This window comes from Pipistrellus kuhlii, unplaced genomic scaffold (genome assembly GCF_014108245.1).
Source record: "Pipistrellus kuhlii isolate mPipKuh1 unplaced genomic scaffold, mPipKuh1.p scaffold_m20_p_14, whole genome shotgun sequence".
Taxonomy (NCBI): domain Eukaryota; kingdom Metazoa; phylum Chordata; class Mammalia; order Chiroptera; family Vespertilionidae; genus Pipistrellus; species Pipistrellus kuhlii.
The window spans coordinates 25897429-25924721 of record NW_023425449.1 but is presented as its reverse complement, the minus strand read 5'-3'; the positions used below and the strand labels follow the sequence as shown (position 1 = coordinate 25924721).

The window sequence follows — 27293 nt, the reverse complement described above, 5'->3', positions numbered from 1 at the left end:
AAAAATAATACATACAGTTTGTGAATCATGAGTGGTCCTGTGCATCTGAGGTGAGATCAAATGAATGCATGCCAAGTACTCACTGAGGCATGGTGAGTCATGCAATTTAATCTAGCTTCTTTGCTATTGATATTTTCATTATATCTAAAACAAAAGGATTACGGTGTCTCAGGATATAATTCTGCATTCAAGTAACTTCTTATTTGGAGGACTGCACATAGAGAACTCCTGATCATTTATAATTGTAAGCTCTGGTGCCATTTTTAATGTCAAATGTAATTAAGGTTTGTGCTTATGTTTTAAAAATGAAATCTAACCCCAGCTGGTTTGGCTCAGTGGATAAGAGCGTCGGCCTGTGAAATGAAAGGTTCCAGGTTTGATTCTAGTCAAGGGCACATGCTGGGTTGTGAGCTTGATCCCCAGTGGGGACTTGCAGGAGGCAGCCTATCCATGATTCTCATTGTGGATGTTTCTTTCTCTCTCTCCCTTTTCCTTCCTCTCTGAAATCAATAAAAATACATTTAAAAAATCTATGCAAATTAAAGAAGTACTAGTAGAGTATTTTAACATACATAAAAGGTTGCTATTAAGGAATATCAAAATGAGAACTGTATAACATCATTACGTTTCTGAAAAATAAGAACACTGAAACTCATAGATGTTTGCAGATATTCTTGTCTGCTTAAAGGTTATTTGGAAATCGGTAACTCCAGGTCATTTCTGCTTTCCTTGCTTGCGTGGAAGATTGAGTAATGTCGTTAATTTAGAGAACAGGAACAATATCTAATGACAAGTGAGAATTTTCTTTATAAGTTCAGCCAAATTGAGAGTGCAGCCAAAGTCAACATCTCCTCAAACTAGTGTGATTTCAAAGGCACAAGTGGTAGGTGATTAAACCTCCATTATCATCTTTCTGTAGCTTTTTAGTTCACAAAAGTGTTTACATATATTTTAGCATACTCCCAATTTATTGTGATTAAATTTCACTAAATCAACTTTCACTTTTGGGGTTATCAGAATTAAAGTAAATAAATGATGAGGTATTATAAAAAATTGTAATTATAAACAATCAGATTACATGACAAAAGACCAGCATACTTTTCTGAGGAATCAAATACTGTAGAATTTACCAGACTGAGTCTCCATCATGACTTCATAGAGCAGTGTTCTTTCTTACCCCTACACTTCTAGGCTCACAGCACCTTCCTTCTTAGAGATCCAGGCAATGAGGCATTTCACACACTGTTAGCATCTCAGGAGGGCATTTCTTAGCCCACCTCACCCACATTCCACCATTGGAACGGCCAGGGCCACTCACTTTCAGGTATAGTGCTACCATGCCTGGAAATGAGCCAAAGTTGCCACTTCTACATTTCTCTCTGCTCCTTCCTTTACAACTCAATCAAAATCTACAAATGTTTTCTACTGCCATTATTAACTTTGTTGGCACTATTCGGAATCTCCCACTTTTAAAACACAAGTATAGCCAAGGCTGATGCGTACAGTGGTTAGAGCACTGACCAGCACACCGCAAGTTTGATCTCCAGTTGGGGTGTGTGCGGGAGGCAACCAATCCATGTGTCTCTCTCACCAAGATGTTTCTCCCGCCTTCCCTCCCTCCCTCCCTCTAAAAAAATAAAATAAAATAAAAGGAAAAAATAACCCTCACATTTCACAGGATTAACAAAAACAAAAAATACACAATTGTATATATTCCAATATTCAGAGGGTCCCATTCTTAACTTACTGACTTATTACTTTTAACCATTTACTCAGTGACTCCTACATTGAAGATACTGCACTAGGTTCTAAGGATACAGCAGGGATAAGACACCAAAGCTCTCACAAACTCGCACTCTGAGAATCTTGGTGATCAGATTAATTCATATATTGGGACTCGCAAAATGAAGGCTGCCCCACATCACAAATCTAACCCCAAGTCAGCTGCTTTTATGGGAAACAGCTCTCAAGGAAAACTAATCTATTACACCAACCACAATCCTCCAAGTCAGCTTTAGCTAGCTCACCTGGCCCTAGAAATAGGACCTCCTACCTTTACAAGGAAATCCTTGCCCTCTTAGCCAATCCTGCCCTGTGCCCGAGTTGCTTCATCTAATGCTCTAGAAAACTCACTTCTTGCCCCAAATTCTTTGTGAACAGTGCTCCACTGCTTGTGAGGCACCATACCCTCCAACTCACGGATTATTTTCCCCTTAAATAAAGGACATTACTGTGTTCCTAAATTGCTTTGGCATATGACAGGAGGAACAGGAAAGATTATCTTAATGTTAGAAATGGGGATAAAAGACAAATTAACCAGAAATTACCAGGTTCTGCTAATGCTCTATAGCAAACAGTGTATGTGACTGAGAGAGACGAGGGGATGATTTCAGGTGGGGCATCAGGGAAGGGTCTCTGAAGAAGTCACATTTACACTGAGATCAGAATGACAAACAGTGACACTGACTATAAGCAGCATGTTGCGGCCAATAAAGGATTCTGCTCTTTGCAAGCCCTCAATAAATGTGAAACTCAAGTAGTTATCTCTAAGATATGTGCTCCTTATTGTAAATAAATCATATAATGCTTAATATTAAAGAATATAAAGTCAGATTAGTTTGCGTTGCCCTAGAACACCTATGCAGACAATATTTTAAACAGAAACATCTACTTACATTATAAATATGTAAAATAGGTCTCAATGGGAAAAAGACCACCTACTTTGGGTGTTATCATCATTTTATATGATGCACATATTAGGTCTAGTAATAATTAATGTCGTTTTCTAATACTTTTAAAAAATCTAATTTATTTAAACAATACAACAAAATTTAATCAAAAATATAGTTGCCGTTGTTTTCTACTACTTGTGCCCAACGCTCAGGAAGCATTTTAATCCCTCTGTTGTAAAATTCTTGTGATTTTGATGCAAAAAATTCGGTCAATGCATTTTTGAGGCATTCTTCATTATTAAATTTTTTTCCAAGAAGAAAGTTTTGCAAAGAACGAAACAAATGGTAATCGGAAGGGGCAATATCAGGAGAATATGCAGGTTGAGGGAGAACTTCCCATTCCAACTGGCGCAGTTTTTCAGCAGTGATTCTTGCAGTATGCGGTCGTGCGTTATCGTGGTGAAGAATTATGCCCTTCCGATTAATCAGCGCGGGTTCTTTTTCTCTTAAAGCTTGGGCTAACCTTTCCAATTGGGCACTATACACTGCACTTGTAATGGTTTGGTTAGATGGTAAAAGTTCATAATGAAGAATTCCTTTAAAATTCCACCAAACACACAACATCACTTTTTTCGCATGCAAGTCAGGTTTTGGCGTGGGCTGCGGAGCCTCATTTTTGCCCAACCATTGAGGCCGCCTTTTCAAATTAACATACAGCACCCATTGTTCATCTCCGGTAACAATTTGCTCTAAAAACGGCAAACGGTTTTGACGAGAGAGGAGCGAACTGCAAATTGTGACTCTTTGATTACGGTTGTTGTCGGTCAACTCATGAGGAACCCATTTTCCAAACTTTTGGACTTTGCCAAGTGCACCCAATTGATTGGAAATTGTTTTTTGTGAACAATTTAAAGTTGTCGCAAGCTCTTGTTGGGTAATTTGAGGATTCTGCACCAAAAGAGCTTGAAGAGCTTCTTGATCAAAATTGGACACACGGCCTCGACCACTCTTGTCATCTAACGAAAAATTTCCCTTGCGAAATTTCTCAAACCAACGCTGGCATTTTCTGGCGCTAACTGCATCTTGACCAAGAGCACTACAGATGTTTTTTGCAGCCTCACTTGCTTTTCTTCCTAATTGGAACTCGTAAAGCATGCAGTGCCGAATATGCTCTTCATCCGCCATCTTCTTAGCCCTAGTTTTGCAACAAAAACCAAACCAAACACAAACTTTTTCAAGCAAAACTTGTTAATTGCACTTCACACGTTCTGTAGATACCACGTGTTTGAAGGTTATGTCAATACAAGTCAACGCCAAGCAAGATTTTAAACGAATGTTTAAAAACGACATTAATTATTACTAGACCCGGTATAAAACATTTATTTGCATAGTTTTACCACATTAATAAAAATGTTATGGGAATGTTAAGCCTGAGAATGATTTGTAGAAAGGAAGAGCATTTCTTTTCAGAAAGATATTACTTTATCCTATCATGTGCTATGCTCAGAAGTCCAGGCCCAATTGAAGATTCCATGCCCTTGTACTCAACCATGTTCATACTTTCACGTTTACCTACTGATGTTCTGAATATTTGTACTTTTGTTCCTCTTTAAACAACAGATTCTGACAGAAAACTCAAAATTATACTTTTTACTATTCCTGATCCCAGGATAAGAATGATAAAACCTGTTGACATTAGAAGAGACAAGCCCTGACCACTGTTAAAAAGAAACCAGCCCCACATGGAGTCACGTGCTACGCAAGCTACGACTTAACACCTAAGCTATCCAGGCTTCCCCTTCCCCAGGAGTGTCGTCAGAACTGGTCAGTGTGAAGTGAGATCTTTTGGCCATCACCAATAAGGTAATCTGCCACATAAGCCTTACCCACCTGTAAGAGGAATATAGAGGAAAGAACATCCAAACCAACAGAGAATTTTGTAAGAGTTTATTTGAGCCAAATTTTACAATATGCCTGAAAGCAAGATCTCAACAGACTGAGAAAATGCTCCAGAGAATGGTAGTTCTGCAGTCTCATGCATGCACTTAAATTCAAAGAAAAAAACACAGGGAAGAAACATGAAGTCCACTGCTGGTACATTAAGGAGGCAGGAGAAAGCAAAGCGGGGAAATCTCTAGGACAGGATAAAAGGCAAAACGGAGAAACACATACTTCTTCTATAATACATTGGTGGGTACAAAGTAGTAAGTACTTAGCATTTATAGCACACAGAGATGGTATGCGGGGAACAAGACAACAATGAGGGGTTCTGTGCTGTGCTCTGTGGAGTCTATAAAACAAAATTACTCTGACATTTCAAAGGTATGTTATCTTAGATTCATAAGAACAATGGACATGGCTCACTTAAGGTAAAGACTGACTTTTGCTGAGAAAGTGATAGGCCTGGACTGTGTGATCTACCCCATTAGGAATATGTGATCAGACCACCCAGTGTGGTTACTTTGTCAGCTTGTAGCCTGCCAAGTGGCCCCTGAGCTTGGCCCCTCATTTTGTTCACAGGATGATGATGTAATCTGCCACAGACCCTTTCTCTCCACCACAGATATGTTACCTAGACCAGAAATAATTTTTTTTGTGCTTGCCTGGCCTTTAAAAACCTGCCCCTTTCTATAGCCCTGGATGCTGCCTCACTCATGAATTGCTCAATGAAACCAATCAGATCTTCAATTTTACTCCACTGAATTTTTTGCATCACTGACCAGAGACAAAAACTCAAAGGAAAACATGATGCTCTTTATCAACAATATATGATGTGACAGGTTTTCAGATATCCACTGTGGCAAAAGTTGATGAAAATTTACACCTTTATTTTTATGGAGTAAAAATAGAAAGAGTAATGGAAAATTGAGATAACATTGCTCCAAAATTCAGGTTCTTCTCTGCCCATTAAAATGTTGTATCACAGAAAATGTTACTCATGCTTAAAACTCTATTAAGCCACTCAAAGCTACAATTCAAGGAAAATTTGAAAAATTTTTCAGTGAGTTTCAGTGAGAACATTCTTTATTGGTAAGCAGACACTTAAAAACTTTTTGATTACACACATCATGCAAAACAACTGACTTCATACATGGTTGTCTAACTGCTCATTGTGACATATTCTCCTTTGAGATGATTATAGATTTTAAAAGTTACAATGACTGTAATAAATAAAAAATCAGGAAAATGACTCTAAATGAAGCAAAATACTATATAGTTCATGTAAAAGTCTTGTTCATCCCTTCTGGATGTTTAATTCTCTCCCCTAATGCAAATCTCTATATTTTGGAAGACTATTATATACAAAACTGGCAGCTATTTTATATGTGCTAGGCACTCTACATAACTGATAAAAAGAAATTGGTTAATTTCCCCCTGGTTTTGGTAATCCAAAACAGGAAAATGTCTTTATTTAAAACTAGAGGCCCAGTGCATGAAATTTGTGCAGGCGTATGTCCCTCAACCCAGCCTGCACCCTCCCTCTCCAATCTGGGACATCACTCTCACAATCCAGGACTGCTGGTTCCCAACTGCTTGCCTGCCTGATTGCCCCTAACCACTTCTGCCTGCCAGCCTGATCATCCCCTAACCACTCCCCTGCCAGCCTGATTGACACCTAACTGCTCCCCTGCCAGCCTGTTTGCCTCTAACTGGACTCCCCTGAAGGCCTGATCACCCCTAAATGTTCTCCCCTGCAGGCCTGGTCCCCCCCAACTTCTCTCCTCTGCCAGCCTGGTCATCCCTAACTGACCTCCCCTGCAAGCTTGATCACCACAACTGCCCTCCCTTGCAGGCCTGCTCTCTCCCAACTGCCCTCCCCTGCTGGCTGTCTTGTGGCAGCCTTCTTGTGTCCACATGGGGGCAGCCATTTGTGTTGGAGTGATGGTCAATTTGCATATTACTCTTTTATTAGATAGGATAGAGGCCTGATGCACAGGTGGGGGCTGGCTGGTTTGCCCTGAAGGGTGTCCCAGATCAGGGTGGGGATTCTCTTGGGGTGTGGGGTGGCCTGGGCAAGGGGCGTGTGGTGGTTTGCAGGCTGGCCACGTCCCCCGGCAACCCAAGCGGAGGTCCTGATATCTGGGATTTATTTATCTTCTATAATTGAAACTTTGTAGCCTTGAGTGCACACCTGAGCCTGCCAGGGTGTGCAGAAAGCTTGACTTCCTCCATCACCGGGGGCAACTCAAGCTTCCTGCTCTCTCCAGCTCTGTGGCTGCTGCCATTTTTTATTGGGATTTTTAAAACTTCTATCATTAAACTTTATAGCCTTGAGTGGAGGCCTGGGCCTGCCAGGGTGTGCAAAAAGCTTAGCTTTCTCCATTGTCGAGGAAACCCAAGCCTCCTACTCACTCTGTGGCTGTAGCCATCTTGGTTGGTTTAATTTGCATACTCACTCCTGATTGGCTGGTGGGAGCGGCTTGTGGGTGCAGCAGAGTGATGGTTAATTTGCATATCACTCTTTTATTAGATAGTACGCTCATTTGTTTCAATAGATTTTTTCCTTAAAAAGATGATTTTGTTCCTGACAGAGTGGTATCCCTGGACATCTTTTTGAACTACAAGAGCTCTTTGAACTATTATTTATATATTCTCCAAGTTGTTTCTTTCCTCATTGAAAACAACTTGGAGATACAGGAATAATCTTCTTACTCTATGTTATGACATCCAGAAAAAATTTTCTTTGTGGTGGTGGGATCAACATTTTATCTGTGGAATTTCTGATAGCACTCCGGTATTAGAACCCCTCATATAAGTAAATTCACTGCCTTAAAATAACCAGAGCCCCCACTCGGCCAGTGTGGCCCAGTGGTTGAGTGTTGACCTATGAGCCAGGAGTTCACATTCACTTCCTGGTCAGGGCACATGCCGGGTTGTGGGAGATCCCCTGTGGGGGTGTGCAGGAGGCAGCTGATCAATGACATTTCTCTCTCCTTAATGTTTCTATCTTTCTCTCCCTTTTTCTCTCTCTAACAATCAATAAAAACATATTAAAAGTAAATAAATTCCCAGAACCCCCTGAGAAAGGTTAATTTCAAATCTCCTATTGGCATATCAAGTCAACTGGCAGTGAGTTGGCACAGAACACATTTCTATATCCCTGAAAGTGGGGTGTTGCCACAGCAAACACCTGAAAGTACAGAATGACTCTGAAATCGGGCAGTGACTAGAGGATGAGAGAAAATTTAGGAGAATGACAGGAAAAGTCAAGATTTCCTTGAACACTGTTATTGAATATATGTATGAATTCTAGTGAGGGTTCAAAGGAGGTAAGGAGCATGGTAGAGAATGGTAAGCTGTCATGGAAAATATCTAAATCGTCGTGAGAAATAAGGACATTAAAGGTGCTGCCAGTGAAGGCTCGGAAGAAAATGAGGATCATACTGTTAGAAACTAAAGAAAAAGAGATTAGAGTTATATACTACAAAATCTTAGCTGAAGTGTGTCCTGTGGTAAGGTGAAAAGCAGAATTTTTAAGTGCTAGACTTACTATATTTAGCTAAAGAGATTTCTAAGCAAACGGTGGAGGGTGCAGCTATGGGGGGCCAGCTGGCTGGGGGAAGGAAACCCGAGAGGTTGGCCAGCCAACCCCCCCGATCAGGGCACAAGAGGGGTGAGGGGGGCAGTGGCTGGCAGGGATGAGGGACCATGGGAGGTTGGCCAGCCAGGGAGAGGGCAGCAGTAGGTTGACCGGCCAGGGGGAGAGACCACAGGAGGTTGGCTGTGGGAGGGCACTGATCACCAGGGGGCAGCTCCTGTGTTAAGCATCTGCCCCCTGGTGGTCAGAGTGCATCATAGCGACTGGTCATTCTGGTTGTAACCATTGCTTAGGCTTTTATATATATATAGATGTGGGAGGAGACAGATAAATTGAGAGAATTGTTAAATAAATATAAAGAAAATAGGACTTGATGACTTTGAAATTCTCAGCCTACTCAGATAGAAAAAGACATTAAAATGAAGAGATTTAGGCCTGGCTGATGTGGCTTATTGATTGAGTGTTGACCCATGCATCAAGAGGACACTGGTTTGATTCCCAGTCAGGGTACATGCCAGGGTTGTGGGTTCGATCCCTAGTAGGGAACATGTAGAAGGCAGCCAATTTATGCTTCTTTCTCATTGATGTTTCTATCTCTCTATCCCTTTCCCTCTAAAAGCAATACACACACACACACACACACACACACACACACACACATATTAATGAAGATATTCAGGAAAGCCTGCTCTAGGGAAATAGATAAGGGGTTAGCTTTACAACTTTTGCTAATACTCAAGAAAAATAAGAAAGGCCTGAGTAGTCACACAAAAGATTATTTGAAGAGATTAGGGGTATGACTTATAGATCCTCCAGCCATCTCAGAAAAAGTCAGAAAGAGTTGGGATTATCTAGGAAAAATATGTGGAGGAGCCTCTGGTCTACAGTGAATCTCCATAAAATAAACAGAAGATCCACATGTTTTTTTTGAGAATGTTATACCAGCAGACACAGCCATCTTAAATGGAAAGGTATATAGAGTGTGTGCAATGAGAGATGATCAGACCTCCCAGAATTCCACAGGTAAAAAATAAGTTGAGACAAAACTACTGGGCTGCACACATGTGCTGCCTTCATGAAGAAGTTAAGACCCTGAAAGGATGTCCTCTCGGATATCCACAAGCCGAAAGGATGGTGCTGCCAGCCACAGAAGACTATGCTTAGGCTTTGACGCTGAACGGAGTGTGCCTGGCTCATTTTCTAAATTGCCTGGCACTGGAAGCTCCTTTTTTTTATTCCATTTTCCAATTCTTTGAACAGGAATGCCTATAACTGTTATTCTATGCCTGTCTTCCCTTCATATTTGGGAGAAGTTAACTGGTTCTAGGTTCACAGATGTGGAGAAAAAGTATCTTTCAGGAATGGCACCCAAATCCTTACTCATACCTATCTTAGATGATTAAAAATAAGACTTAGAATTTTTGAGAGGGTGAAATTCAGATAAGACAGTGCATTTGAAGTTGATGCTGTAATGGTTTGAAACTTTTGAGCACCACTGGATGGGGTAACTTTATTTGGGATGGATGTGAAATTTTGAGGCAGGAGTAAACTGTGGTAGAGAAAATGGCCCCAACAAAATGCTCAGGTTCTAATGCTCAAATCTCTGCATTTTGCAGATGTAATTATAGTAAGCATTTTGAGAGATTATGTAGGAAAACAAAATATAATCACAAGGATCTAATAAGAGAAAAGCAGAATTAAAGTTGGGACTAAAAGAGGTAAGAACAGAAGCAGAGACTGGAGGGATAGAGCCGTAACTGAGGGAATGCCAACAGCTTCTACCGGTTGGAAAAGGCAAAGAACAGATTCACTCCGGGAGCCTCCAGAAGGAATCTGAGATGCTACTCTACATGGTCAAAGGGACTTTAAAGATGTGGTTAAGGTTACTACAGACCTGGATGATCTTGTGGACCCAATGTAATCACACGAGTCCTTAAAAGCAGAAAACCTTTCCTGGCTGTTGTCACAGAAATATGATGACAGAACGGTAGGAAAGATACAATGCTGCTGGCTTTGAAGATGGGAACAGAGGGCCACAGGCCCACCAATGCAAGTGGCCTCCAGAAGTTGAAAGGGCCAGAAAACGCTTCTCTCAGAGTCTCCTGAAAGAATGCAGTCCTGTCAGCACCTGACTTTAGCCCACGGAGACTAGTTTAACCTACAGAATTAGGGAATAATAAATCTTTGCTGTTATGAGTTACTAAGTTTGTAGTAACTTGTTATAGCAGCAATAGAAAACTAACCTAAGATAAAATGGTGTCTGGGAAGAAAGGCAAGCTTTTCTATCATTCCTGATGTGCCTGCCTCACTCAGGAAACACCTGGCTTCAGCAGGAATGCAAACCTTTCCGCTGGTCTTTTTTCAGATTCATTGGGCCTGACAGAATTGATATTCCTGTATATCTATGCTGGTTTTGTTCTTAAGTAGAAAACATTCTGGATTTGACACTTAGCACAGTTTAGTTTCTATAGTGGGCCCCCTAGAAAAATGTGTTGGCTGAATAAATGAATGTAATCAAAACAAGCGCTAGGAGGGACTGTAATTCCTCTTTTTTAAAGTACTGTTTACCACATCTCAAGAATAACTGACCTTTATGTTTGTTTCAAGTTTATAATATTCACAGTTCCATAAAATATAAGACTGAACTGTACTTTTGATATAGTAATATAGCTAAGTCAGTAAGTAAAAAGGATGTATAATATCTTAATAGGAGAAACAATCATTGTATGATCAAAATATTTCAAAATCAGAATAGTTACTCTTTAGTATATATTACAGGTAAATTTTCAAAACATTTGATCAGGAAATTCCTTAATGGCTTTTGATCAATGCATCATCAAGAAACTTCACTGCAAATTTTACCAAATTAATCAAAATGGAATTGTGTTAATTTTCTCTGTCAACAAATATTGTTACATCAACTCTGGGCATGTAACAAATTGGTTTGTGTGTATTTAAATGCTATCAACATAAGCCAGCCCTACAAATAATAATTCAAAGATATTTATCTCAAGATCTACTCCTAGTCCAATTCATCTATACTAAGGGTGGATGATAAAATAAGAATAAAACCAAAATGAATCTGTATAAATTATAAAAACAATTTGATATTTGTATAAGTAAGTTTTCCTTATTAATATGGCACATCATCTCTCCTTTGCATTACTATATGAATAGAAGTAGCATTATTTCAGTTGCTGGAGAATCACAGTGTTAATAATACCTGCTTCTTGTAGTGTTAGGCTTTCATCTGTTAGCTCTTTGCTTGGAAATGAAGTTACAAGAATAAAGTCAAGAGTTGCAAATTCAGGACGGGACTGTACAATGAAGTCCCGAACATCCAGGATCCTGAGAAATAAGATAAAATAATTTGTGATACAGAAGTCTTATGGGAGTTTTTAGCTAAAATTAGATAATAAAAAAATCACACAATTCTAATCCTTATTTAAATGTGTTGTAATTTTCTTTACACTATTTCAATGGATGGATTTATTTTAGCTTTAAGACAAAATATGAGGATTAACATTGGAGTGTACCTGGTATCTACTTTTACTGTAAAAAAGAGACAATCTTCAGATGAGTTATGCATAAAATAAATGCCAACCATGTTGTTATAATGAAAAGTGCAGGCCCTACTTTTTTTTATGGTATAAAATATTTTAGCAGCACTAGACCCAGAAAAAGAAAGGAACCTCAAATTGGCCTCTGTCAAAGTGAGTCTGAAACTATGAAAAGTGTCAGTCATAAGAATAGTTTTTTGTTTTTTTAAAAATATTTTTTATTCATTTTTTACAGAGAGGAAGGGAGAGAGATAGAGAGCTAGAAACGTCGATGAGAGAGAAACATCGACCAGTTGCCTCTTGCACACCCCCTACCGGGGATGTGCCCGCAACCAATGTACATGCCCTTGACCGGAATCGAACCCGGGACCTTTCAGTCCGCAAACCGATGCTCTACCACTGAGCCAAACCGGTTTCGGCAAGAATAGTTTTTAAATATTACTTTCACATAGGGCTTTTGGTCAAGATGGTAGCATCAGTAAATGCCATACTCACATTCTCCTACAACTACATCAAAATTACAACTACAGAACCACCACAGCGAACACACCTGATGGACAGCTTTAAATCACATAGAAGTACCACCCAACCACTTTCACAAGTGACAAACTCAAATGGCGGACTCAGCAGGCAACAGAGCTGCACTGAAGTAAGTCCTACTCTGTGGGTGGGCCCCTGCACAGCTGATACTCCATGGTGGTCCCAGCCAGTCCTCGCGGTCTATCGGCTGGGGTTAAGTCCTTCCCACCGAACTGCCAACAGCAATCAAAGCTCAACTACAAGAAGAGGGTGTACACATAAGGGATGCAACTGGACTGCCCATCTCAGGTAAAAATGAATGATAAAATGGTAATAATACATACCCAACAATAATTAAACCTAAAAAATAAATGAACTAGCAGAACAGAAACAGACTCATAGATACAATGAACATTTTGACCGTTGCCAGATGGGAGGGGGAATGAGTGAAAAAGGTGAAGGGATTAAGAAGTACAAATTGGTAGTTACAGAATAGTCATGGGGATGTAAAGTACAGCATAGGGAATATAGTCAATAAGATTCTAATAACTACATATGGTGAGAAATGGGTATGAAATTTATCAGGATGATCACTTAGTACGTGATATAATGTCTAATCTCTGAAAGCATAATAATCTGGCCACTTAGTGTATACTCTTTATCACATGTGTCAAACACAAGGCCCGCGGGCCAAATCCGTCCCGCCAGGCCTTGCAATGTGGCCCGCACCGCGCTGTCATCACTGCACTCCGCTGCGTTTCCATCACAATGACAGTTTATGACTGTTCAGTAAACCATTCGGCCCGCGATTTAGGCTGGATTTTAGATTTTGGCCCCTTCTCTGATTGAGTTCAACACCCCTACTCTATATAATAAAAGGTTAATATGCAAATTGTCCTCTCTACCAGAAGTTGGACCAGCAGGCAGGCTGGTCAACTGTCCCTGTCCCCTCTCTTCCAGGCTGGCCAAACCATGCACAAATTCATGCACCAGGCCTCTAATATATATATATATATATCACACACACACACACACACACACACACACGCTCAGTGGCCAGATTATTATTCAGAGATCATAATAATCTGGCCATTCAGTGTACATCTGAAACTAATATGATATTATATGTCAACTGTAATTGAAAAATAAAAAGATGATTTAAAGTAAAAAAAAAGAATTTCTCTCACATATACACAATACTCAAACTTAGATCATAAATGTATCCCTACAAAGGCATACAATAAACAAAAATAATTATATTAGCACAAGTGTTAATTTTCAAGTGAATGGTGAAATAGCATTTAAAACTGTTTATTTGAAGTATTTGACAATTAAACTTTACAGCATAAGTTTATATTACAAAGTTAATCAAATCAGTATTACCATAAATTTTTATATGAGTAAAGTCCAAATAAGGTCTTAATATTAAATAAAGTGATTCCACTTTATGTGGTTTTAGCAACAGTGCAAAAGTTCAGCTTTTAATGATTTTGTTTTTATGAGTAATACCTGGATTTGCATTAGTATTTGGAGTTTACAAAGGATGTTTAATTACTAAGTATTTCACTTCTTACACATAATTATTACTCTTTTACATATCTTTTCCTTTGTCAAAAACTTACTGCAAATCTAAAGAATTTCATATTTTTTATTGCTTCAGTCACATACAATTTAAACAGACCAGTAACTGTATGTGTAATAGTAAACCAGAAGCTTACCTGTGAGTACTATTGAATCTTTGTATCAAACGACTCCCATCTGCCAGCCTAATTTGAATCTTTGTTGTTGGCACTGAATCATCAATCAGAACAACTGCATTAACTATGGACTTCTCCTCCTCTTCTGGGGAGGAAGGTGTACTGACAATTTCAGGTGTAAGGCTATGAAATAAGAATGAAAAAGTTAGAAAACAAATGCAAACACAAAAGACATATAATGAACTGAAGACAGTGGCATAACCACTGAGACCTATCCTGCCTCTCCAGCCAGCCCCTCCTCTGGCTTCTGGACTAGCAAGAACATGGCTCCCTTTGGTCTCCCATACTTCTTCCAAGCTCTATCATTATATTACAGTTATTTTGGACCCTATGCTTTTGATTTAGTTTATCCAATCTCTTTGAAAAGCCTATTTGTGTGATCCTTCCTTCTTTATCCCTTTGAAATTTCATGAAACTGTTTAGCACATACAGGCCTTTAGTCAGAAATCGGAGCAACTTTGAGTTAACATAAAAAAATGACTAAGAGCACAGACAGACTTGGTTTCAGACTCAGCTATGTTCATTGTGTAAACTTAAGTAAATTAATCTCTTTGAATCCCGGTTCTGTCATTTGTAAAATGGAGGAATACTGGGGTATGAAGGTATCTTATACAGGCATACCTCAGAGATTCAGGTTTGGTTCCAGACCACCACAATAAAGCTGGTATCACAATGAAATGAGCATCACAATAAGGCAAGTTGTAATCTTTTCGCTGGCGAAGGGTCTTGCCTTCATTTCATAAAAATAATGCAAAATCTATGAAGCTCAATAAACTGAAGTGCAATAATACAAAAGTGTTCCTGTACCATTAAGTCCTAGAACACTTTATCAAACAAAATCTAGTTGTTGGGTACTGAAGTACATGTGTGGGTCTTTAAAAAAGGCAGGTTAACACGTGTACTTGTTTTTCCTACATGTCTCAGAAATCAGTCTCTAAAAGTAATGCCTTTATAATCAGCTAGTTATTAATAATAGGACAGAAGCAAAGGGAAGGCCAGACATTACAGGCATGTTCCCTGCGAAACACTGGGGAGAGCAGACTGGATATAGGGAAGATAGACGCATGCCCAGTAAAGCTGGGCTGACAAAGGGAAGGAACTTGCCGGGCAATCACACCTAGTGAGAGATGGTTGGCCAGAATGAGTGTGAAAATTTGCAAGTGCATGAAAATTTGGGATGTATAATCCGCTAAACAAAGAAGCTCATTCTCTTATGTTCTTGGCACACTTGGCTCATGGATCACACTTGGCTTCCTTGCATTTTCTCATGTGGCCCACGACCATGTGGATCTCTACACACAATGGACTAATGGACTTCAACTAGCCTGATACCGAACTGGACCCAACTCCAACATGGAACAAAAACTCTGGACCCTGGCTCTCACTTTAGCTTTACTGAAACCCCAGCTACACTTCTTCTGTGACTGGTCTAAGGGAAATGGGACTTTGGAAACCCATGGGTGTAATTCCATAGAAATAAAGCTTTCTACTATATCTCGTCCTCCTGTGAAAGTTTCGGAAATGCTTATTTCAGCAGTCCCTCAAGAACCCCACTCCCACTAGTGAAGGGTGAAGATAAGGAATGTTTTTCTCCAATAACAAAAGCAGAAAAGGATATAGAGATGGAGACTTGAGATATGAAAGACAACGATAAAGAACCGATACTGAATTCTTTCCTATTCTGAGGAGCGGGGAATAGAGAAACAGTTTGCACAAGGCAAATGAAAAGAACTTGGAAGGGAAGGAATTATATAAAAAGGGATAAAACATGCACAAGAGGGTACGTGGGACACATGACTAATGCCTCAATCCCACAGGTCACCTGTAGTGATATGTAGACAAATACAGGGTAACTTTTGCCAACTTATTTTACAAGATTTATGAAGTCTTTTAAGCCAGGCTGTTTAAAGGAGTCCACTCATACACTATATCATGCACATTGGTTCCAAAATTATGCTCAGCAGAACCCAAGGGGTTCTTGGGAAATGTCTGAGGTAATTCCTTCTTCTCCTACAACCAGAGGAACTCCAGTTTTATGTGTTTAGATATTGGACTTCCATAACTTGAAGAAAGACTTTGGCTGCTTAAAATGTATTGAGAACAACCAAGTTAAGCACACTGCTTTGCTGCAAGAGCTTGGTGGCACTTAAGCATGCTTAAATCTATAATATAAGAAATCTATTGTTTTTATCAATCAACAACCCCTTCCAATATCCCTCTTTGACACTATATAATTAGAAAGAGGCAAGATGGTATAATGGTAAAAGCAGACTTTGGAGCCAGCATTCCTGGTTTGAATCTTACATGCTAATCACTTCCCACCTCAATCAATTTGGGCAAAATACTACATCTGCAAAAGAAGGAATAACAGGACCCATAGGGAAAGGGGGTTGTGAAGATTAAATGAGTTAATATATGTAAAGTGCTTACAGGGCCAAGAATGTGGTAACTGGTAAGTATTAGCTATTAATATTGTCACCATCAGCAAAGTTTTAGTTTTTACTTTCTAGGTTATTTTGATATATTTTATTTCCAAAGGAAATTCATGTTGAACAAACACAAGTATTTTTCTCATTTTAGGATTCTACCTTCCGAGTTTTTGTCCATCTCCACTAAAAGCCTTGAACCTCAATCTGGGTTTTACGTATTCTTGATCCTGATGATCCTCCATATCCAAGTTCACTTGGGCACCATGAACCAGTCGCTGAAGCTCCAGGGGAATTTCTCTTTAAAAAAAGGGGAAAAGGTTTTAGTTAACTTTTTGGAAAGAAAAAAAAAAAAAAAAAGAAGAATCTATACTGTTGAGATTATATAGTCAAGTTGAGATATACTGGAAAAACCACAGTTTTTGTATAAATTTGTAATATAAAAGTTTCTGTGATGATTGATATTGCCTTATCTATAGGTATTTATTTCTTAAAGTTGCATCACATCATTCCTTAGAGATTCTCAACATAGGGATTTTTTGTTGTCATAGTGATCTTGGAGTGCTTCTGAAAAATTTTAAGGCAGCAATTTTTACCTAAATTAATACTAGGAAATTCCTATGATGACATAACAGTTAATGCAGATATTGCTTTCCAGACTCCTAGAAGTTTTCAAAATGATAGGGATGTTTTGATTGTTGCATGGCTGCTGAGTGCTGCTGCCCAATCAGGACAGGGAATGAATGATGCTCTGACATGGGGGAGTCATCTTGCATAATAAAGACCTGTCTCGGGCTCCAGAGAACCACTGAATGCCCTGCCAGAAAGTCATATGACAATGAATGACACTGTTTAAAATGTCTGAGCCTAAAACCTAAGGCTTAGGCTCTGTTTTACACATAAGCAAAACCACAAAACCTGTTTTTTGTGTGTACTGCTTTAATATGCTTTGCAATTTCCATCTTCCATATAAACTGAGGGAAGACTGCCAACTTCTTTTTGTTTAGAACTTCAAATATCCCTGATGCACTGCCACTTATAGTAATGAAGTTGCCAACTTGCTATACTTCCCTATTCTGTTTTATGCCTGTCACATTTATTTGAGAATGGCTAGACTGCACATAAGTGCAAATTATCTGGCTTTGTTATATCTTCTGTTGTGGTCATACTTAGGCATTGAGAAACTGAAATGTGTGTAATTTAATGGTAAATTACTTTTTGTCCCTCAATATTTTAAATATAAAATTTAATTTCTTGAAAATAATATACATAGACTTATGAATTTTTCTTTGGAGATACTGAAGATGGTATTACAAAATATGTTATAAAAAGGGAACAATTAAATAGCTGACAATCACTGTTTGATATCAATCACTGTTTTCAAGGAGTCATTTCTAAAACTTTGATTATAATTTGTTTGAGAATATGGTGTGGTTCAATTTAAAAAAAAAAAAATAGTATGTCATACTGTGTGAATAGTAGCCTATAAAGTTTATAGATTATTTTCACTTAACAAATTAGTTTTGATCTATATTATAGTACATTCATCATTAATACGTAAGTTCTTTTCTTCTACCATCTTGAAATAAGCATTGATTTCAATTGTACTGCTGATCTTCACTTAGCAGATGAACCCTTTTCCTATTTATCACTCCCATCTCTTCCCCGTGACTCTGCAGGGTTTCTGGTTCATAGCATTGACTTAAACTATCATATCTTGTATTTACCACTCATCATACACTGCCTCCCACCTTTCTCAATGACTTCAGCATACTGCCTACAGCTTATAGCATTTCTTGCCTTTTTTTGATATCCTGACAGTATCTTTGAATTCAAATTCAAAATTCATGCTAATTAATGTTCTAAAATACACTTTCTCCAGAGTTTTCTTTCAGTATCTCAACTCCAATGACTTCCATCTCTACTCCACTTGGATATATTTCATCACTTGGAAAAGCCCTGTCTTCAAGGGTTGGAAAAGCCCTACTCCAATTCCTTTACTGCTACTTAAATCTCCCAGTTCATTACCAATATCTCAATAAAATATCATATTCTTCAGTGAGAAGGGCTAGTGAGTTATGATGTTCTTTAGACGGGTCAGAGTACTGTATATTGGTTTACTTTCATAAATTATAACTTCAAACTAACCTTTTGAAATCTTCTGCCAGCAGTAATGCCACTTTAAAAGATTTCTAATATAAGCTGCTGAATTTCAGGCATACATGCAATGAGTCACCCTGTCAACAGTAAGCAGGACAGTGGCTTAGTGGATGGGCAACTACATGCTAATCAATTAATTGATTTATTATACTGAGATAATTCTTCTTAGAGTTGGGACCATAGTTTCATCAGATTTTTAAAGGGACCATTGTCTTACTGCCTTCCCACTCCCCACAGGTGAAAAGAGTAACTTACAGACAATAATATGTCCTTTGTATACTTAGAAATAGCCTTCACTCAGTAGTCACTTACATAATACAACTCTTACGTACCAATAGAGTCTTACTAAATGGCATTCTGCTTTAAAAAAGAAAAAAAGAAAAGAAAAAGAAAAGTCTCACCCTGAATAAAAAAAGAGAACACAATAATACAGCTTACCCTCTTTTAACAGACTCCAGAAATTGAGCATTCACTGGATCATTGTATGGTCTCAATTCTCCATCATCTAAACTGAAACCATTGCTCCATAACTTAAGCAAAATCTGAACCTTTTGAGCACAGGAAAAAAAAAAGATAAAGAAAATTAAAAAAAAAAAAATCTATTTGCATCAAACAATCTTAAGTTTTAAATGTGATATTAAACAATTTACTTAATTTAAAATATAGAGTTATTTGTATTCCCCTTCAGTTAAAATAAAGACATAAGTGAAACCATGTGTGTCTGCTATGCAGATTTGTATTTAGCTTAACGAACGGACCATCGCTGATAGACCAAAGGTCCCACACCTGGACCTTGGCTTCAAAGCACAACTATTTCTAGTTCATTGAGAAAACAAAAGTAATGAGAGCATCCAGCTACACTCTGCACCCACCCCTCCTTCTGTGTCCCTTTCTTCTAATACAGAATTTAAATATTCATTCCAAGGGGCAACACAGAATTTCCAGGGTCCCGCCACGGCTAACCTACACGTTAAAATAACTTTGAAATTTCAAAAGGTAACATAAATAACAACTTAGGTATTGCTATGTTTACAACTACCAAGCTCATTCTATATTATAACAATACACCATTTATAATACACCATTTATATATAAGCTTATTTTACACTTACGCATGCAATTCTTTCAACAAATAGTTATGTATCATTAAGTGCAAGGCACATTAGGGATATAAAATATTAAATTTGAATCTGAAAACTTACAAATTAGGCCTTTTAATCTGTTTTACAATTTAAGAAAACAAAAAAAGAAATATTTATATTACTAACTTTAATTTTAAAATAAACCGTAGTAACTAGCGGCAAATATCTATAAATTTCACTTTGATTACTGTACCTACATCTTGCAGCTGATTTTCTCCATAGATATATTCAGACTGTTTACAAGAGGAATTACCCAATCTGTATCCTCCACCTGTAAAGAACTAAAATACAAAGCAAGTGAGTTAAAAATTCTCTAAGGTTTATTAAGCAGTATGTTGCAATAATCCTATATAATAAAGGCCTAATATGCAAAGTGATTGAACAGCAGAATGACCGGTCGCTATAACATGCACTTACCATCAGAGGGCAGATGCTCAACACAGGAGCTGACCCCTGGTGGTCAGTGCACTCCCACAGGGGGAGCGGTGCTCAGCCAGAAGCCAGGCTAATGGCTGGCGAGCACAGCAGTCTCTCCTGCCTCCTCTACAGGTGGGCGATAGTAGTGAGGAGTCCCGGACTGCAAGAAGGATGTCTGACTGTTGGCTTAGTGGGGGGATCAGGTCTAAGCCAGCAAGTGAACATTTCCCTGAAGGGTCCCTGACTATGAGAGGGTGCAGGACGGACTGAGGGACCCCTCTGAGAGCATGAATCTCTACTGTGTGATATATATTTTAAAACTAAATTAACTATAATCGTTAAATGGGTTTTTATTTTCCAGGAAAACAGCATATTAACATTAAAGTCTTATGTTACAATATAGAGATGTGTATTCAAGTAAGAAACTATGATTCTTGCGCTGGCCGGATGACCATGTGGTAGTTTAGAAAACCTCCCCAAATGATTTGACAAGAGAAATCAGAAATCAGGTTGGAAAATGTTAATTATGAGAACATATGGCAATTATACACAAAAATATGCTTTAGTATACCTATACTACATCTAGAAAGTTTTGCAGAGACTGAAGAAGGTACAAAAATCTACACTAATAAAAGAGAAAGATGCAAATTGACCATGCCTTCACAATACCCACCAGCCAATCAGGAGTGAGTATGCAAATCTACCCAACAAAGATGGTGGGCTAATTTGCATATTCAGGCACTGAGCGCCTGGGGGTGGGGCAGGACACCTGTGTTTTCACCATGACTACGATGAAGGCGTTGTTCCCCACCAACTCAGCCACTCAGGGGCTCTGGGCATCATGGGAAGGTGGGGCCAGAGCGAAAAGAGGCTGCTCCGGGACCAGAGTGGAAAGAGGCCACACCAGGCCGAAGCGGAAAGGCGGTGCAGGCAGCCAGAGAAAGGAAGGTCCATTTTAACATGAATCTTTGTGCATTGGGCTTCTAATAATACAATGAAAAAAAACGAGCCTTTCAACAATGTTGGAGCAATTTGTCTTCTGCACAAGTCAAATTAAGAACCTTGACTTAATCTTTATGCAAAATCAACTCACAATGGGTCAGAGGTTTAAATGGAAAACTATAAAATATTTCTAGATAACACAGAGAAAATCTTTGGGACCTAAGGATAGGTGGAGAGTTCTTAGACAAGATACTAAAAGTATAATCTGTAAACAAAAGATAAATTGGATTTCATAAAAATTTAAAACTTGTGATTTATAAAAAACCCTGGTATGAGAATAAAAAGACAAGCTACAGTCTAGGAGGAAATATATACACAAAAAATGTATCTTACAAAGAATCCATATCTGTTAAAATAAAGAACTCTCAAACAATTTTCTTTGTAACAAAATAATCCAGTTTGAAATTGGGCCAAAGTTAAGAAGAGACCTTTTACTACAGAGGAAAAATAAAGAGAGGGTAGCTCATTTGGTTGGAGTGTCTTACTGAGATGCTAAGGTTGCGGGTTCAATCCACCGTCAGGACATACACAAGATCAACCAATGAATGCATAAATTAGTGGAACAAAAAATCTCTCTCTCTCTCCTTCCTACTCCCTCTCTTCCTTTCTCTCTCTCAAATCAATTTTTTAAAAACCTATATCGGAGATCAAATATAAGTAGCATCCTTAGTTTTGAAATTGAGCATTTACCTTAGTTTTGTCATCACCTGAAGCTCTTGTGGCTTCTTGTAGAGGGACAGCCCCATGTTCCTTTGCCTCTCTGAAAAGTTCATTCACTATTTTCCCAGTTGAAGGTCGAACTAGATGCAATCCACTGTATTCTTGCTCACTTGAATAGAACCTTTAAACATTACATACAGTTCATGAATAAAAACTTTGAATACAGACATAAACTACTTTAAAGTAAAAAGCTACAAACTTAGAAAATAACTTTAATGTAAAAAGAATAATTTATATGCCTTCTGTGAAAATATCTAATTTAAAAAATAAGATTAATGAATTAACTAGTGAACAGTTCATATATTTTCTTGTGGAGTTTGTAGAGATTCCTGTAGCAAGCTCAGCACGCAGCATGAGAACAGGCTTGGTTCTTCCTCCCTCACCCTTTCCAATCACTTATCAAATCACTTTTGGAGTGTGATGGGGAGAAGTGGTGGCAACCAAAAGCTAAGTCTTTTCCCTGAGGAATCTACAATCACTAAGGACCTTGTTAATGAAGAGACCTCTAGAGAGTGTGAACACCTAAATCTAGACTGCAGAATTACACATAGAGGGTTTACTCCTAAGAGTTCTCTGGACTGAAAAATTATAACCCTGCGTTAAAGGTAAATAATTTAAACCACAAACAAGTTTTTTAGTGTATTAACCATATAGAAAATGATTTCTACTCACTCCAACTTTATAATGGTCTTCCAGAACATAAAAATTGCCTCTACATTAGTTTCCTATTTATCTTTTAAGATTCTTTTCAATCAAGAATAACAGAAAACATAGCCAATGAAATATCAACATGGAGACTTCAAGTATAAGGTGATAATCAGAGCTCATGTTTTTAACTACCCATTCCATCCAAATCAGTTCCAAATCTGCACTGAACTGTAAGCGGGCAAATTATATCAGCACTAGAGACAAAGAATGAAGGTCACCTTCAACACTTTCTCCAAAATTAGTATGTGCAAAACTGAACAGAGAAGGAAGGGCAGACCAGCTCTCAATTCACTGTGAGTAAAGGAAAAGTCCACCTGGAGAACCAGTGGGGACTAGCAAGCAGAACCCACTAACATAAGCTAACATAAGGCTGGCTCACAACTGCTGAGGGCAGGGGTGGAAGTGGAGGCGGGGTTGCCTCCATCCTGCCAGAGCTCCGGGCAATACACTGAGGCCCAGGTTACCCCCAGCAGGAGCCACTGGAAGCTCTCCTGCCAAGCTTATACTGAGCGTCCACATGCTACCATAGGTGGCTCTTTTTTCTTTTAAATTACAATTGATATTCAATATTATTTTGTATTAGTTTCAGGTGTATAGCATAGTGGTTAGATAATGACATACTTTACAAAGTGATCCCTCAATATTTCCAGTACCCATCAGGCACCATATTTAGCTGGCTCATAAGACAAGCGTTAGTATTAGGAGCTGTACAACAGAGAGGTAGCAACGAGAAAGGAAGATGAAGAGAAAGGGGGAGAAAATGATAAAGAAAGGAAGGGGTATTGGTGAGAAAGACCTCACTGGAAAACCTAGATAATGTTTATTTTTAAAAGATTTCAAGGCCATTTAAAATAATTTGGGAATAGTGAACTAAAAGGAGATACAATTTTTAAAAAACAAGAGAAATACTTACCTTTGAGGTGGTGTTCGTGGGCTTTTAAAGATGGAAGCTTTAGGTCTATCAGTTGTGGAAGATTTGCATTTCACTTCACCTTTGTACAATTCTGCCAAGGCCAACTATAAAACAACAGATTTGTTATACAGTATAATACTAGAAATAAACTCTCATACACAACTAGAAATTATGAGAACATTAATTTGTAAGTGCATAGTAAAGAGCTCTAGTGAAGGCCACTGCTTCAGAAGATGACTCTTTCAAAATAAAACCAATGCATACTCTTCTTTTATAAAACTAACCAACATATCACAGATATTAGAATAAACTAAAGATACAATAATTATTTAATTATTTTCAAATAACTATTAAACAGTTTCAAAAACAGTATTTGGTAACAGATCATTTTCAAAGCTGACCCTAAATTCTACAATCTTTTAAAGATGTTTCACAACCTGCTCCCATCAGATGTTAAAAATTATTTCCTTTAGCTGTTCAAGTTTTTAAAATCCAAACACATAGAGCAATTTCAAAAGCATTCTTTTTAAAAGTCTACTAGACATATAAGTTTCATAAAGTTTAGGAAATTAAGCCACTGGAAAATGAAAAACAATGAATTACATACATGGTTTGTATAACTTTTAGAAAACAATACTACCAAATAATGCATTATAGATATATGGCTGGCTATCTGCAAAATGAAATAAACAAAACATGGTTCATGAAATTGGAATTTTAAAAAGTTAACTAAATATTTCAGAATTAAATTATTTTGTTCCCACATATTTTTGGGCAACAACTTGAAAAACTTTCCTTAATGCTCCTTGTGGCTGAATATATATATATAAGTCTAAGTGACCACTATGACAGAATGACCTAAATGACCAGTTGCTATGATGTGCACTGACCACCAGTAGGCAGACACCCAACACAGGAGCTGCCCTTAGCCCACTGGATTATTGGTAAATTTGCCAAGAATTAGGTGATCAATAGTCAATAACATCACCCCTACTTTATAAATAAAGGCTCTAAGGTCACACAACTACTACCCTGTTTCTCCGAAAATAAGACAGTGTCTTATATTAATTTTTGCTCCCAAAGATGCGCTAGGTCTTATTTTCAGGGGATGTCTTATTTTTCCATGAAGAAGAATACGGTACACATTTATTGTTAAATGAAAATAAAAAAAATTTTTTACCTGTATACGGTACAGTAGTACGGTAGTTGTCAACACAAACCAGATAAACTGTGAATCCTACAGTATCAAGAATTTACTCATTTAGTCAATGACAATCATGTCATCACCTTCTGGAACATCATCATAACAATCCAATTCCTGAATTTCTTGTGACTCCATTTCTTTTAGAATTAGTGGACCAAATCTCTCATGTTTAGCCTGGGGGGGGGGGGCCTTATTTTTGGGAGGATGCCTTATATTTCACTCAGAAGGAAACCTGTAAGGTCTTAATTTCGGAGGGTATCTTATTTTCGGGGAAACACGGCAAGTGGCAGGACCAAGACGCTAACTGAAGTTGCTCTGATGAGAATCTCCATGTTCCCCCAGCATCCCATGCTGTCTCTTGGTGAGGGCGGTCCACAGCAGAAAGGAAGGCAGACGAGGGCTTTGCTATTCCTCCATGCTCTTTGCTCCCGCTGAACTGACTTATGGGCAATGGAGCGACTGGACGCTGGGCTCATCTCCTAACCTGATCTTACCATCCTCCAAGTCCCCATGTTAAGCACTGCTTATCTTGGCACTCAATCGTACCCCATCTTAAATGCTACCCAAAATATATTCCTATCTTATTTCTGTAAAAAAAAAAAAAAAAAAAAAAAAAAAGCAAAAATGTCTTTTTAAAATTGTATGCCTTCCAACGGTGTCCAGCTCCAACTGAGGGTGTGACGTCCTATGTCGGTACCTCAGCGTCCCCAGAGCTTAGCAGTGTGTCCCGCGGCAGGGGGTCAACATTTGTTCAGAGAAGTAGGGAATGGAGGTGGGACCACAAAGTGATGGTCCCAAGGCTGTGGATTGATTCAGTGCCATGTATGCTTCATTAAACAGCTTGCTAGAGACGGCCACTTGTTGAGTTTTATCAATGATCTCCTAAAGAGACCGAAGGGGGGGGGGAAAAAAAAAAAAGGCCTAAAACGAGCAAAGTCGTGTTAAGCATCTGATAAAAGCAAAGGCCGGTGCAGGCCTAATGAGTAGCTACTTAAAACATCGTCCCGTTTCAATTCCCCGGTTCCTGAGTGCAATGTTTAATAATGTTTAATAATGCAATGTGGCCTTTACCACGAGGCTGTGCACCCCTAGGATGAAATACTTCAGTGCACCCCTTTAAAAGGGAGAAGCTGCTGAAACCGGTTTGGCTCAGTGGATAGAGCGTCGGCCTGCGGACTGAAAGGTCCTAGGTTCGATTCCGGTCAAGGGCATGTACATTGGTTGCGGGCACATGCCCGGGGAGGGAGGTGGGTGGTAGTGGTGCAGGAGGCAACCGATCCATGATTCTCTCTCATCATGTTTCTCTGTATCCCTCTCCCTTCGTCTCTGTAAAAAAAAAAAAAAAGGCAATAAAATATATTAAAAAAATAAAAAATAATAGGGAAAAGCTACCGATTTAAAAAAAAAAAAAAGAAAGAAAAGAAAAGAAAAGAAAAGAAAAAAAGAACCGTTTCTATACTCAAGAGAGGAACAGCATCTAGAACCCAGAGGAAGTCAGCACACCTGTTACCACTTTCTAAGTGCGCGCCGATTCCCCCTCCGCCTCGGCCAGACTCCGGGACACCAACCGCAGAGCCACTCCCCGACCCCGCAAGACGCCGCTCTGAACGGCTCAGGGGCTCCTCGCAGTGCAGGGGGGGAGGAGGGGAACGGCCACTGGTCCCCACGAGCACCCCGGGGCGCCGCGCCGGGGAGACCGGCGTCGCCCGCGTCCCCGCTCTGTCCCCGCGTCCGCCTCCCGCACGCCCCCGCCCGCGCCCCGCCCGGCGCCGGCCCCGCCGCGGCCGCTGGCCGCACCTGCAAGTCCCGCGCGCTCGGCGGCCTCGGCCCAGAGGGTCTGTCCGGCCCAGAGGGTCTGTCCGGCTCCTCCGACGCCGCGTCGCCGCCCTCCGCCATCTTTCACCCGCTCGCAGGTGCCAGCGCCAGCGCCCGCGGAAGACGTGCCTCCTGCTACTTCCGGGCCGGTTGCCTGGCAACGCGGGAAGCCGTCGCCCCCGCTTCCTCCTGCGCCGGTGCGCGCCCCTCGGTTCCGGCGCTTCCCTACCTGCCCCAGCCTCCGGGTTCCCTTAGGAAATGGGCTCAGTTTCCCTGCAAAGAAGCCTCCGCGTATGGAGAGCTTCCTGTCCCCGGAGGCGATCCTGAAGATTCTGCAAGCCGCCACAGGGGGCAGCATAGACCTGCAAGTTCTTCTAAGGAAACAATGAGAACAGAACAGAACGTCCTTTGGATGTTTATCGGAGCCAAGCGGCCTCCTTACTCTTCTAGGAGACTGGGTGGCGTGTCGCCCTGAAGCATAAATCGGTGTTGGGAATAAAGGACATCATAAATGCTCTGTGCGATCAGAACTGGAGACCACTGCCCTGACCGGTTTGGCTCAGTGGCTAGAGCGTTGGCCCGCGGACTCCAAACGTCCCAGGTTCCATTTCAGTCAAAGGCATATAGCTAGGTTGCGTGTGTGTGTGTGTGTGTGTGTGTGTGTGTGTGTGTGTGTTTGTGTGCGCAGGAGGCAGTTGATGGATGTTTCTCTCTCATCAATGTTTCTAACTCTCTATCC

At 39.5% G+C, this 27293-nt stretch overlaps 1 protein-coding gene and 1 long non-coding RNA gene across 5 annotated transcripts; both read right to left on the bottom strand.

Annotated features, from left to right (window-relative positions):
• UBXN2B (UBX domain protein 2B) lies at positions 1 to 26686 on the bottom strand. Of its 4 annotated transcripts, none has more exons than XM_036436975.2 (9): positions 26537 to 26686; positions 23536 to 23639; positions 21885 to 22035; positions 19973 to 20056; positions 19072 to 19181; positions 16636 to 16773; positions 14009 to 14170; positions 11435 to 11559; positions 1 to 144 (listed from the first exon to the last, which is right to left on the bottom strand). In XM_036436975.2, exons 1-9 carry the CDS (start codon positions 26633 to 26635, stop codon positions 107 to 109), a joined length of 1011 nt encoding a protein of 336 aa, XP_036292868.1. In that variant the 5' UTR covers positions 26636 to 26686; the 3' UTR covers positions 1 to 106. The 4 variants fall into 4 exon arrangements, with proteins under 4 accessions (XP_036292868.1, XP_036292866.1, XP_036292865.1 ...); XM_036436973.2 differs by lacking the exon at positions 1 to 144 and adding an exon at positions 4612 to 4760; XM_036436972.2 differs by lacking the exon at positions 1 to 144 and adding an exon at positions 4614 to 4763.
• LOC123652306 lies at positions 5667 to 8741 on the bottom strand. Its single transcript, XR_006741573.1, has 2 exons — positions 7151 to 8741; positions 5667 to 6090 (listed from the first exon to the last, which is right to left on the bottom strand). It is a non-coding gene; the product is annotated as an uncharacterized LOC123652306 (long non-coding RNA).
• Positions 26687 to 27293: the final 607 nt, after the last annotated feature.

What these genes read in the sequence shown, in the direction of transcription:
- UBXN2B (XM_036436972.2), bottom strand. Translation starts at nt 26,635, where the DNA reads ATGGCGGAGGGCGGCGACGCGGCGTCGGAGGAGCCGGACAGACCCTCT. An exon ending in CCACGAACACCACCTCAAAG is followed by an intron (nt 22,036 to 23,535) that starts GTAAGTATTTCT and finishes TAATGTTTAAAG; the next exon opens with GTTCTATTCAAGTGAGCAAG. An exon ending in CCTAACACTACAAGAAGCAG is followed by an intron (nt 4,764 to 11,434) that starts GTATTATTAACA and finishes TTAATGTACCAG; the next exon opens with CAGTGGACTTCATGTTTCTT.